Raw genomic sequence first — 12,436 nt, forward strand, 5'->3', positions numbered from 1 at the left:
CAGCTGTCTTTAATGCAGGCACCAAGTTGATTTGGAGCGTGTAACTGGTCTGGAGGAGGCTGAACTCTTAATGGTTGATAGGGGATCAAATACTTATTTCTCTGTGCACAATGCAAATAAATATATATAATTTTGAGTGTGATTTTCTTTTTTTTTTTAATATATAATCTATCTCTCACTGGTAAAATTAACCTAGCCTAAAAATTCTAGACTGTTCATGACTTTGACAGTGGGCAAACTTACAAAATAAGCAAGGGATCAAATACTTAATTCCTTCACTGTATATGTGAGGCACTATTTACAGGGGTGGGATATCTGTGGAGCACTATTTATAGGGAGAGATATATGTAGGACACTATCTACGGGGGTGGGCTATATGTTTGACACTGTATACAGGGGTGGGCTATATCTACAGGGGGAGCTATCTATAGGGATGGGCTATATATGGAGCACAATTTATAGGGGGAGATATATGTAGGGCACTATCTAAAGGGGTGGGCTATATGTTGGACACTACATACAGGGGTGGGCTATATGTGGAGCACTATCTACAGGGGGCTATATGCGGGGCACTATCTACAGGAGGAGCTACATGTGGGCAATATTTTCAGAGGGGGTTATATAGGAGGCACTATATACAGGGATGGGCTTAATGTGGAGCACTATAGGGGGAGCTATATGTGAGGCACTATATATAGGGGGCTATATACAAGGGTGGGCTATATATGGAGCACTATAGGGGAGCAATATGTGAGGCACTATAAACAGTGGCACTATTTATAGGGGAGATGTATGTAGGGCACTATCTACAGGGGTGGGCTATATCTACAGGGGGAGCTATATATAGGGGTGTGCTATATCTGGAGTACTATAGGAGGAGCTATATGTGAGGCACTATATACAGGGGTGGGCTATATGTGGAGCACTATTTATAGGGGGAGATATATGTAGGACACTATCTACAGGAGTGGTCTATATGTTGGACACTATATACAGGAATGGGCTATATGTCGAGAACTATCTACAGGGGGCTATATGTGGGGCACTATCTACAGGAGGGGCTACATGTGGGGCACTATTTTCAGAGGGGGCTATATGTGAGGCACTATATACAGGGGAAGCTATATGTGGGGCACTATGTACAGGGGGGCTATATGTGACACTATCTACAGGGGGATGTATGTGGGCCAATATTTACAAGGGGCTCTATGGGGGTCACTATCTACAGGGGAATTTATGTAGGGCCCTATCTACAGAGGGCTCTATGGGGGCACTATCTACAGGGCGCACTGTGTGTGTGTGTGTGTGTGTGTGTGTGTGTGACACAGTGAGTGGTGCTATTATAAATAGAGGTGCAGTATATGGCACTATTATATTTAGGGGCATAGTGTCTGGCCCCATGAGAACTATCTGTGTTTATAGGTGCAGAAATGGGTTGTGGCTGGGAGAAGTTGTCATAGAGGTCTGGATCGGATGGAGAAGAAAAGAGAAAAAGAACAACTAGAATCTGACGTCACCTGCAAGTCACTTAATGTAAATGTTTATTCTGCCTCTAATCAGCACTGTAGTCACTGTATGATCTGCAGCAAGATGATGGGTGGTATGATATTTTTTTTTTTTTGTGAAACAGCATCTCCCAGCATATCCTTACCATTGTTTGGCGCAACCAAGATTGCACTAAATTGAGCTGTATTCGTGCTGGTGTTGTATTTATGTACTGGGCTTTGTTCTGGTGTGGTATATATGTACTGCACTTTGTTCTGGTGCTGTATATATGTAATGAGCTTTGTTATGGTGCTGTATATATGTAGTTAGTTTTGTTCTGGTGCTGTAAATATCTAATGAGCTTTGTTCTGGTGTCGTATATATGTAATGAGCTTTGTTTTGGTGCTATAATATGTTCTGATCTTGGTTCCGGTGCTGTATATAAATTGAGCTTTGTTCTGGTGTTGTATATATGTAATGAGCTTGGTTCTGGTGCTGTATATATGAAATGAGATTTGTTCTGGTGCTGTATATATGTTCTGAGCTTTGTTCTGGTGCTGTATATACATTGAGCTTGTTCTGGTGCTGTATATATGAAATTAGCTTTGTTCTGGTGTTGTATATATGTACTGAGCATGGTTCTAGTGCTGTATATATGTAATGAATAAGCTTTGTTCTGGTGTTGTATATAGAACTATATTGCTTGTAAAATGTGCTTGAGTTACATAAAAAAAAATGTGGAAAAAAAATGACACCTCATTAATTGATAGAGAAAACAAACATGGCGAGGGGGAAGGAGATGTCGGGAAAGAGGTTCGGGGGGGCGCCACACTGAACCTTTGCCCCAGGTCTGGAGAACCTAGGTACGCCTCTGCCTTATCCGGCTAAAAAGAGGCCACTGTCATTAGGAAATACTGTTGCCATGAAGGGGCATACTTGGTCTGCAACAATGTTTATATAGGTGGTATGTGTCAAAATAAAATCCATGGGCTAACTTGCTCTCTCCCTGTTGTCAGCTCACCAGTTGTTCTTCCTTGGACGACTTTTTCTAGATACTAACCACTGTATACTGGAATCACCCTACAAGACCTGCTGTTTTAGAGATGCTCTGATCCAGTCGTCTAGCCATTTAGCCATTACAATTTGGACCTTGTCAAAGTCGCTCAGATCCTTATGCTTGCCAATTATTCCTGCTTCCAACACAACAACTTCAAGAACTGACTGTTTACTTGCTGCCTAATATATCCCACCTATTGACTAGTGCCATTGTAATTAGATAATCGGTTTTATTCACTTCACTTGTCAGAGGTTTTAATGTTATATATGTTACATATGGTTTTAATGGTGTGTGTGTGTGTGTGTGTGTGTGTGTGTGTGTGTGTTGTGTACAATCATGTTATTAGACCACATAATCTTCCGTGTCTTTCAGGTATTTGTTTGAGAATGTTGGCCTAAAAAGAATAATGACCATCAACAAATGTACCCTGGCAGATGATGCCCAATATGAGTGTATTATTGGTGATGAGAAATGTGCTACAGAGCTCTTTGTCAAGGGTGAGAACTAAAATGTTAAACTAATTCTGTGATACATACGAAAATGGTGAATTACCATGTTTGTTCACATCTACATACATAGTCGTAGTAATGAAAAGTACTAGCTTTAGTTGTAGGTTCCTTGAAGGAAATGTTATTTCTTTAATAAATCAATGTTATATTTCATTTTCAACAACTTTTTAATTGTTTTTTATTTTTTTTTAATTTACTTTTTGAGATACAGCTTTTATGTATCCTGAATCAGTGAAAGCCAAATGCGTCAGTTCTGCAGGACTGACGGCTACGGTGAACGCTAGTCCTGCGTGTCTCTGACACACAGTATCCAGCTATTATCAATCACATCTAAGTTCAGGAACCTATGGGTGACATGCAACTATTAGGCATTCGACACAGCCTATGTTTGTTGTGTGCATAGGAAGGTTTACCCGGCATATTCGTCAAAAGTAGACAAAACATGATGAGAACATAGCCTGAGATGAAAAAGCAAAGAAGGGAAGATAGTATACATTTCACCTCAAGTTGTCTTCTTCTAAAAGGTACATGTTCTTGAGTTCCTTGAAACTGAAATAGAGATATTTCTATTATTACTATACAGCCACATTTTCCAAGCCCTTTAAGGCTCTGTTCATATCCGCGCTAGGGTTCCGTTCCGACGGAACGGGACCCTGACTGACACAAACAAAAACCAAAGGTTTCCGTTTCCATCACCATTGATTTCAATGGTGACGGATCTGGTGCCAATTGTTTCTGTTTGTCTCAGGTTCCGTCATTTTGCTGGAATCAATAGCGTAGTCGACTACGCTATTGATTCCCGGAAAACGACGGAACCCTTACACAACTGTGACAAACGGAAACCGTTGTCACCGAATACGTCACCATTGGAATCAGTGGTGATGGAAACGAAAATCTTTGGTTTTCTGAAAGCAGAAAATACTGGGGATTTTGAAATCCATAGCAGGCTCATTCTCATGGGGAGAAAAAGTTCTGCATGTAACACATTTTGCCGCAGATTTTTTTGTGGTTTTGTATTTGAATGTGCAGAAAATTTGATGTGGAAATTGTACGCAACGTCTGGACACTCCTATAGAGTTGGTTGGCACTCTCATCAAGAGAGTGGCTTTTATAGATATATATATATATATATATATATATATATATATATATATATATTGTGTGACTTTAAAATCTTGTATTTAGAGCCTCCTGTCACAATTCTGAAACCGCTTGAAGACCAGCAAGTGTTCGTAGGAGACAAAGTTGAAATGGAAGTGGAGGTGTCAGAAGAAGGAGCTCTAGTCATGTGGTATGTTTTCCCCATGTTTTTTAAGCAGTGTAGGCTGTTAATACAATAAACAGCACTTATGTAATTAAAGGCATGGTGTCGCCCCAAAAACATGTTTTTTTTTTAAAATTTAAACATTTAGTGTGTGGGTGATTAAACATTGTTCAAATTTTTTTTATTTTTTTCGCGAGTCAGGAAATATTATAAATTTTTTCAAATTTATAATACTACCCATTTTTGGTCACTAGATGGAGCTGTTTGGAGCTAGTTCCCAAAATTGCAGCATTGCAACATTGGGTTAAAAGCTATCGCTCTAGTGAGCTCTCAGCATCCCCCCCTCCTTTATCCTGGCTAGTGCCGGGATAAACGAGGGGTTTGAAAGGTTTAACCTCCTACACTGTGTGTCGCCATTTTTTGAGGTAACCCACAGTGTAGTAGGTTTACATGCAGTAGTAAACACACACAAACACTAACATACATTGAAATCGCTTACCTGCTCCTGCCGCCGCGGCCCGTCCGCTCCCTTTGCTGCCGCTGTTCCATGTGCACTTGTCCGGAAGCCGCGACCGGAAGTAGTAATATTACTGTCCAGCCGCGACTTCCGGTCCACAGGAAAATGGCGCCGGACGGCGCCAATTTCGAATAGGACTGTGTGGGAGCGGCGCATGCGCAGTTCCCACACAGACGCCGTACACGGCAGTCAATGGGACGGGAGCCGTTCGCAGTCCCTATGGGACTGTGGCTGCCGTATTCCATGTCTGTGTGTGTCGTTAATCGACACACACAGAAATGGAACAAAAAATGGCAGCCCCCATAGGGAAGAAAAAGTGTGAAAATAAGAAACAGTAAAACACAAACACACAAATGTAAATAAACGTTTATATTAAGGCACTAACATCTTTAACATATAAAAAAATTATTTGTGATGACACTGTTCCTTTAAGGTGTTTTGCATGAATGGAATAAAAACATGAGAAGAACATATACAACCCATCCTCTTAACTAAGTCACTTATTTAATCCCTTTTTTCTCAAGGATGAAAGATGGTGTTGAGCTGACTCGGGAGGAGACATTCAAATATCGTTTCAAGAAAGATGTGAAAAAACACATTTTGATAATTAATGAGTCCACAATAGAAGATTCTGGACGCTACCAAGTAATGACCAATGGTGGAAAGTGTGAAGCTGACCTTATTGTTGAAGGTATGGGTCACATGCCTATATAGGAGCAATAGCTGTAATATTAGAATTCAAAATTATATACAATCTCCTGGAAAATCTCATCTAAATTATTCCTAATTCCAGAGAAACAGCTTGAAGTGATACAAGACATTGCTGATCTAACGGTGAAGGCCTCAGACCAAGCCATCTTTAAATGTGAAGTGTCTGATGAGAAAGTGACTGGTAAATGGTATAAAAATGGCGTGGAGATCCGACCAAGCAAGCGCATCACCATGACTCACAAGGGCAGGTAAATTATGTTTGGAATATGACTTTTTACAGAAGTCAAAAAATAAAACAAAAACAGCCAGGTAAATGACATCATGACACAATGACATACAAAAAATAATTTTTTCATCACAGCTTTATAAACTAACCAAACAATTACTTAAAGTGAACCTGTCGCTAGATTTTAAGACAATAAAACAACAGCATCCTAAACGTGCCCCTCTCAAAACTGTCCATTTTAGCATTTTGTCTAAAAAGTAGTTATAAATGACCAGAGAAGAGTCCAGAAATTCATACTGAGCTATGCACATATGCCCCTCAGCAACTCAAGCAGCCGCTACTGTGTCCCTATGACAACTCATGGAGATTCAGCCTTTTCATAGGGACATTTTGTAGGTCCAAATCACCATCAACATAAATATCTTTATACTAACTTCCTCGAATAGTGTCAGTTATGTGTGTACTTGTAAGGACATTGATGTATATAGTTATTCAGTTTCTTTTACATCCATAATTATCTAGCCTATATTATAAAGTTATAGATATAGTGTGATTATTTATCTTCAACATACCTCTGGGGCATTGCCTATGTATTTATATACACAGTTGAGTCACATTATTATGACCACCTCCTACTTTCGATGTCGGCAGCGCGTAGCCCATGAAGTAAGTGATGTGGCGTTGCTGGCTTGGTGGGTATATAAGGTGTGCGATAGGCTGTCTGAACACATATCACTCGTTGTTGCCATGAGTCAAAGGGGCGATTTATCATAGTTGCAAAAAGGGATGATTATTGGCTTTCGGGCCAGGGGTGTCAGTATTTCTCAAACAGCGCAGTTTGTGAACTGTTCACGTGTTGCTGTGGTGAAAGTGTATCGTGGAGAGGACAAATGGCACCATTGGGAATAACCGCCATGGAAAGTGCAGAGCACCACGTGCCATTGATGTGAGAGGTGAACGTCGGCTGCGAAAGTGTGCGAGGGACGAACAACAAACTACAGTGGAGCAGCTCACCATGAAAATCAACCAGAGGGATACAAGACTTGTGTCTAAAACAACAGTTTAGCGAACCTTACTGTGTATGGGGCTCCAAAGCAGACGGATGGTCACTGCTCCTATGCTAACAAGGAGCACTGGAAAAAAAGGCTTCAATTTGCATGGCAGTATAGGAAATGGACCACCGATGATTAGCAAAGGGTTGCCTTCTTGATGAGTCACGTTTTCTGCCTCGTTGAACGGATGGACAGAGAAACATAAGAGAACAAACACCCTGCAACCATGACTGGAAGAACAAAATCTGGTGGCGGCAGATTATGGTCTGGGGAATTTTTCATGGCATTCTTTAGGCCCACTCATCCATGTGGAAGGCACTCTGATCCGATTTGTGTATGAATCCATCGTTGCAGATCATGTCCACCCATACATGCTGTTTGTCTTCCCTGGGGCAGATGGAATCTCCCAGCAAGACGATGCGACATGTCACATGGCTAGAAATGTCCGACAGTGGTTGGAAGAGCATGACCAAGACTTCCAAGTACCGTATTTTTCGGACTATAAGACGAACCTGACTATCAGATGCACCCAGGTTTTACTTTTACTACTTTTACAAAGCAAAAACAATTTGTTAAAAAAAATTATTTGTTTTGTTTCACCATATTCTGAGAGCCATTTTTAGGTACATACGATTTTTTTTATCACTTTTTATTGCATTCCATTTTCACATAGTGCTTGGGGAAAATTAGGAAAATATTTTTTTTTTAACTGAATATTTTTGTACACTCCTGAAAATGTATCTAACTTTTTATTTTATTTTACACATTTTATTAGTTCCCCTAGGGAACTTGAACCAGCGATCATTAGATCACTGGTACAATACACTGCAATACATGGATGAGTTACAGAAACAGCATAACTCGTTGAGCTACACTGTTTCCGTAACTCCCATAGTCGTGAATGGCAGTTACAGAAGCAGCGTAGCATGCTACGCTGTTTCCGTAACTACTATTCGCTTCTATGGGAGTTACGGAAGCAGCGTAGCTCAGCGAGGTACGCTGTTTCCGTAACTCGACAATCTACGCAGTTTTCGGAGTTACGGAAACGTAGCTCAACGAGCACTTGGCTGTTTACATAACTTCCGACCACGTGACCAGGAAGTGGCCAGGAGACAGTGGAGCCATATAAGATAGAACAGGGCTTAGGGAGCCCCGTTCTAGAGATAGGTGATGGTCCCAGAGGTGGGACCCGCATCTATCTGACATTTATGACATATCCTGTGGATATATCATAAATGTCCTTCATGGGAAGACCCTATAAATGCTGCAGTCGCTATTGACCACGGCATTTAACTAGTTAAACGGCCAGGAACAGCGCCATCGCTGTTCCTAGCCATTAGAGCAGCGTGTCAGATGCTGACACCTGCAGTATCAGCAGCTCCACTCCAAACATCATCTCTTTCCCGCTCCATGATGTGCCGGCAAATCATGGGTCGGGAACGGGTTAAGTAAGAAGCGGTCAGGGGGCCCGGCGCTGCCGGGTCCCTTGACTGCCGACTATCAGATGCAGGGGCTTTTTAGCAAGATTTATTCTTGATAAAAACTGCATCTTATAGTCCGAAAAATATGATACTTCCCTGGCCCCCTAATTCTCAAGACTTGAACCCAATTGAGCATCTGTGGGATCACCTCAATCATCTTGTTTGCTCCATGGATCCTCCCCAACGCACCCTCCAGCAAATGTGGGATCCACTGCAGTCAGCACAGCTCCAGATACCTGAGACAATCTACCAGCACCTTATTGAGTCACTCCCAGCCCGTCTAGCTGCTGTCCGTGCTGCACACGGCGGTTACTCTGGATATTGGCTGGTCGTCATAACAATGTGACTCGACTGTGAATAATACTGGTGTTACTGACCTGTGTTACCAGGGTCCGATTAAAGTTGGTAGGTGTCTGTGCAGTACCTTCTATTGACACCCCCTGCTTTATGGTTTACCTTATAGTGCCCGTATAATACTATCATACAGTGCCAATATAATACTGCCAGACAATTCTCTAAACAACACTCTCCAAACAATACACTAGTGAATGTAGCTGCCTTTCCATAGCTTTGGGCATCAAGTGTGGGATCAGGGATGCAAGCTATAAGTGCCCAGGCTATCAGGCACAATGGTAACACCTTCAGTAGTGAGAGGGAGGCACCCTGTGCGACAGCACTGATTGCACACCCTTAAGGCAGGCCCTGGGTGTTACCCACATTGTTTCACTTTGCTGTGATTGAAGAAACCTTGCCAATTATTTACATACCCAAAATGATCCTATACCCTTCATTATCAGCCAAAAATAATTGTATATTACAATATATAGACTAGATACAATTGTAGCAAACTCTCAGCTGTGAGAAGTATTATGTCTGTACATGTTTTCAGCCCCTTAGTGTGAAGAGAAAGGTTCACATTTACTGACAGCAAGCAGAAATACTGTATTTAAATGTTGAAAAGTTTTAACCCCAAATATAACAGAAAGTTGCAGAACATTTCGTTATGCAACGATTAAGCTTTTTTTTTATATATATAATTTTATATATATATAGAAAAAAACTGGAAACCCACTTTAAATAAAGTATGAAGTTATAAGACATATGCATTTATCATTGCAGGATTCACAAGTTGGTGATTGATGATGTGAGGCCAGAAGATGAGGCTGACTACACTTTTGTTCCTGATGGATTCGCTTTGACTCTTTCTGCTAAGCTTAATTTCCTTGGTAAATTAATAATCAACTTGAAATATTTTTTTTTAAATTGATTTTTTACAGGGACCTTGTTAAATGCCACTCCAGCTATTGGGATAACATACGCTTTCCGCCAGATAAGGTCAGGGCTACACTAAGACTTTTTGTAGCGCTACTTTAACTCTTGAGTGACAGCTGCAGTCCACAAGATTGCATGCAACTCAATGTATTCATTTGCACTGCAGCTGTAGCTAAATAGTTCAACTCAATCAGTAGCAAGTCTTAGTGTAGCCCTAGCGTAAGGCCTAGTGGTACTTTTACACTGGCACAATTTGGCTGGAACAAAGAGACAGCTAGTTGATCGGCGCTTGTTTGTTCCTTTCACAAGGAGCTAGTATGGGGGCGAGCGCGCGTTACTCCCCAGACATTTCTATCATGTCGGCAGCAAGACTCCCTGTTTACACAGGGCAATTATCGGGAATGAGCGTTCTGTGAACGCTCGTTTGTACAATAATTGGCCAATGTAAAAGTGCCTTAAGGCTACATTCACAGGGGGCATGCTTGTTGCATATTTTCTGTAGCAGATTCAATCTTGTTAGATTTACTGCAAATTGTGTTGCAGATTTTCACAGGGTTCTGCTTGCGGACAAAGTCCGCACCATGTAAATCCAGCCTAAAGCTGGCAATACACATTAGGTGTATGTCGACCGTACCCGCCAATTTCGGTGGAACCGGCCGACCATCTAATATATAAGGCGGTGTCCCAACTCTCCCCCAGCGGCAGATGTTGGGGGAGAGAAGGGTCGGAATGTTGAACTATTAACAAGCCCGATCCTTTTGTTTGCTAGAAGATAAGCCGCGGCCAGAGGTGTATGGCTCTCTCCCTTTCCCTATTGAAAACACATGCATGCTCAGCCTAGCTGAGAGGGCATGTGTATGAAGGACTCAAGAGGAATAGCTGTTGGCTAAACGATCTTTCTAAAGTGTTTGGACAGCTTTAGTCCTCATGTACAGTGTAGTGCCATGTGTACGGAGGCTGTTTAAAAGCAGACACAGCCTTTTTGACTCCATACTACAGAGGCATAAGGCGCTCCATGTGGCAGCATACAGTGCATCCGTATGGTGCCATATTATTAAGATATTCTCTCCTAAAAGCAAGGCTTATTGGTGGGAGTAGCTCGGTAATGTGACATCTGATGGGACATGGCACAATTTTTTCGGTTGGATTCCATAAATATTCAACAGCCAAAAACTCTGTGTGCCCCTGTATGAAATGAGAAACATATAGTGGCTTAGTCGCGGCTCTGAGGCTGTAAGAAACCGTGATATGGTAGAGTGCATGAGGCCTGAGACTGTCAATGGACAACAACATTAAAATGAGTTGACAGTGATTATAAAGGACTGAAAGGAACACTACAGACAAATTGTATACATTGTGTTATGCCTAGTGCCATGCATGACAATAGGATTCATGGAAACAATGAGAAAATCACAAGTTCCTATGAAAACTTCTCCCTGCAGCTTAAATCCTGACAGGATAATATATTATTGTTTCTTTTCAGAGATCAAAGTTGAGTATGTCCCACGTCAAGGTAAGTGACAGCAAGATAAGTAAATCTATATGTAATGAGTCTTCTGTGTAAGGGCTGCAAAGAGTAACCTGTAACCTAAATTATATTTCTCTAGAACCACCCAAAATCCACCTTGATTGCTCTGGCGGTGAACATGTTAACACCATTATTGTTGTGGCTGGAAACAAATTGCGTTTTGATGTTCCAATCACTGGAGAACCTGCACCAACGGTTTCTTGGTTCCGAGGAGACAAGGCAAGTTGAAAGCAGTGGCTATTAATGCAGATGTAAAAAACATGAATGACCAGTCACAAGTCGTGTCTATATTGCTAAAAAGTCATAACCAAACTGAGCATGTCTGACAATGTACAATATACGCTGATGTGCCCATAAACTTTAATGGTCAACTGTATGCCAAAGGGGTGTTTTTTTTGGGCAGACATTTCGTCAGTATATGTCTGGATCCTGCGACCCCAATTGTAATAAGTAGTACTATGTCATCACATACTGATTGGTTGGGGTCCAGCTACCAGAAAACCTCCTAATCCCCAAAATGAAGGGACTCTCTGCACAGCACCGCTCCTTTCCATGCAGTATGCAGAGAAATGCTATACAGCCTCATTAATTTGAATGGAGCTGTGTTGTAGTTCCCTGCTCAGCGAGTGGTAGGGCCCACGGTCTGTGCAGAGATTGCCTAACTTTTTTCTTCCTCTTTGTTTTCAGGATCGACAGGGTTCCTAGAGGTCAGACCTCCACCTATCATGAAGTGATAACATATCCTAAAGATATGCCATCACTTCTTAAGAAGCGAATGCCCATTTAATGGAACATTGTTCTACAAAAGAACATTCTGAACTAAACATTGAATCAAAGGACTTGATAATGATAAAATACAGTTCTAAAAATCGATTCAACTTTTTGTTTCATTTGATCGCAGTTGTCATTTAAAGGCTATATCCGCCTTTTACAATTTAGATATAGATATATTGTCTATCTGACAATAAATTATTTATTCAAATAAGTGACGGCTGTCATTGGAAACTGTCGACATGCTTGTTGTCAGACACACCCCTAGCAGCTCCTATAATGCAGGGGGACAATCAGTTTTTCCTACATCAGATCACTGTACACTGCCTCGTATAAAGGCTACACAGTGCAATATATTCAATGAAATCTCTGTACAGACATTGAGCCATCAAGAAATGCTGGGTGATTTCGGCTCTGAAGCTTGCAGAATTGTGAATGCAGCTGTGAACTATAATACAGACTGTAACGCAGGATCAGTGAAAGAGAAAGAAAGCAACGTATTACAAAGTAACTCAACTTTTATGTAAATTGTTGGAAATGTCGATGTATGCAATTTATTTATT

The 12,436-nt window shown here is 41.3% G+C and overlaps 1 protein-coding gene across 1 annotated transcript in view; it reads left to right on the forward strand.

Annotated features, from left to right (window-relative positions):
• The window catches only part of MYBPC2 (myosin binding protein C2), a 93,044-nt gene that overhangs the window by 36,895 nt on the left and 43,713 nt on the right, over nucleotides 1-12,436 (forward strand). Inside the window, exons 11-17 of the mRNA XM_075840811.1 lie at nucleotides 2,915-3,039; nucleotides 4,237-4,342; nucleotides 5,357-5,523; nucleotides 5,626-5,791; nucleotides 9,422-9,528; nucleotides 11,058-11,087; nucleotides 11,182-11,321. Coding sequence (XP_075696926.1) covers nucleotides 2,915-3,039; nucleotides 4,237-4,342; nucleotides 5,357-5,523; nucleotides 5,626-5,791; nucleotides 9,422-9,528; nucleotides 11,058-11,087; nucleotides 11,182-11,321 — 841 coding nt within the window. The remainder of the gene's footprint in view (nucleotides 1-2,914; nucleotides 3,040-4,236; nucleotides 4,343-5,356; nucleotides 5,524-5,625; nucleotides 5,792-9,421; nucleotides 9,529-11,057; nucleotides 11,088-11,181; nucleotides 11,322-12,436) is intronic.

Source organism: Rhinoderma darwinii, chromosome 10 (genome assembly GCF_050947455.1).
Source record: "Rhinoderma darwinii isolate aRhiDar2 chromosome 10, aRhiDar2.hap1, whole genome shotgun sequence".
Classification (NCBI taxonomy): domain Eukaryota; kingdom Metazoa; phylum Chordata; class Amphibia; order Anura; family Rhinodermatidae; genus Rhinoderma; species Rhinoderma darwinii.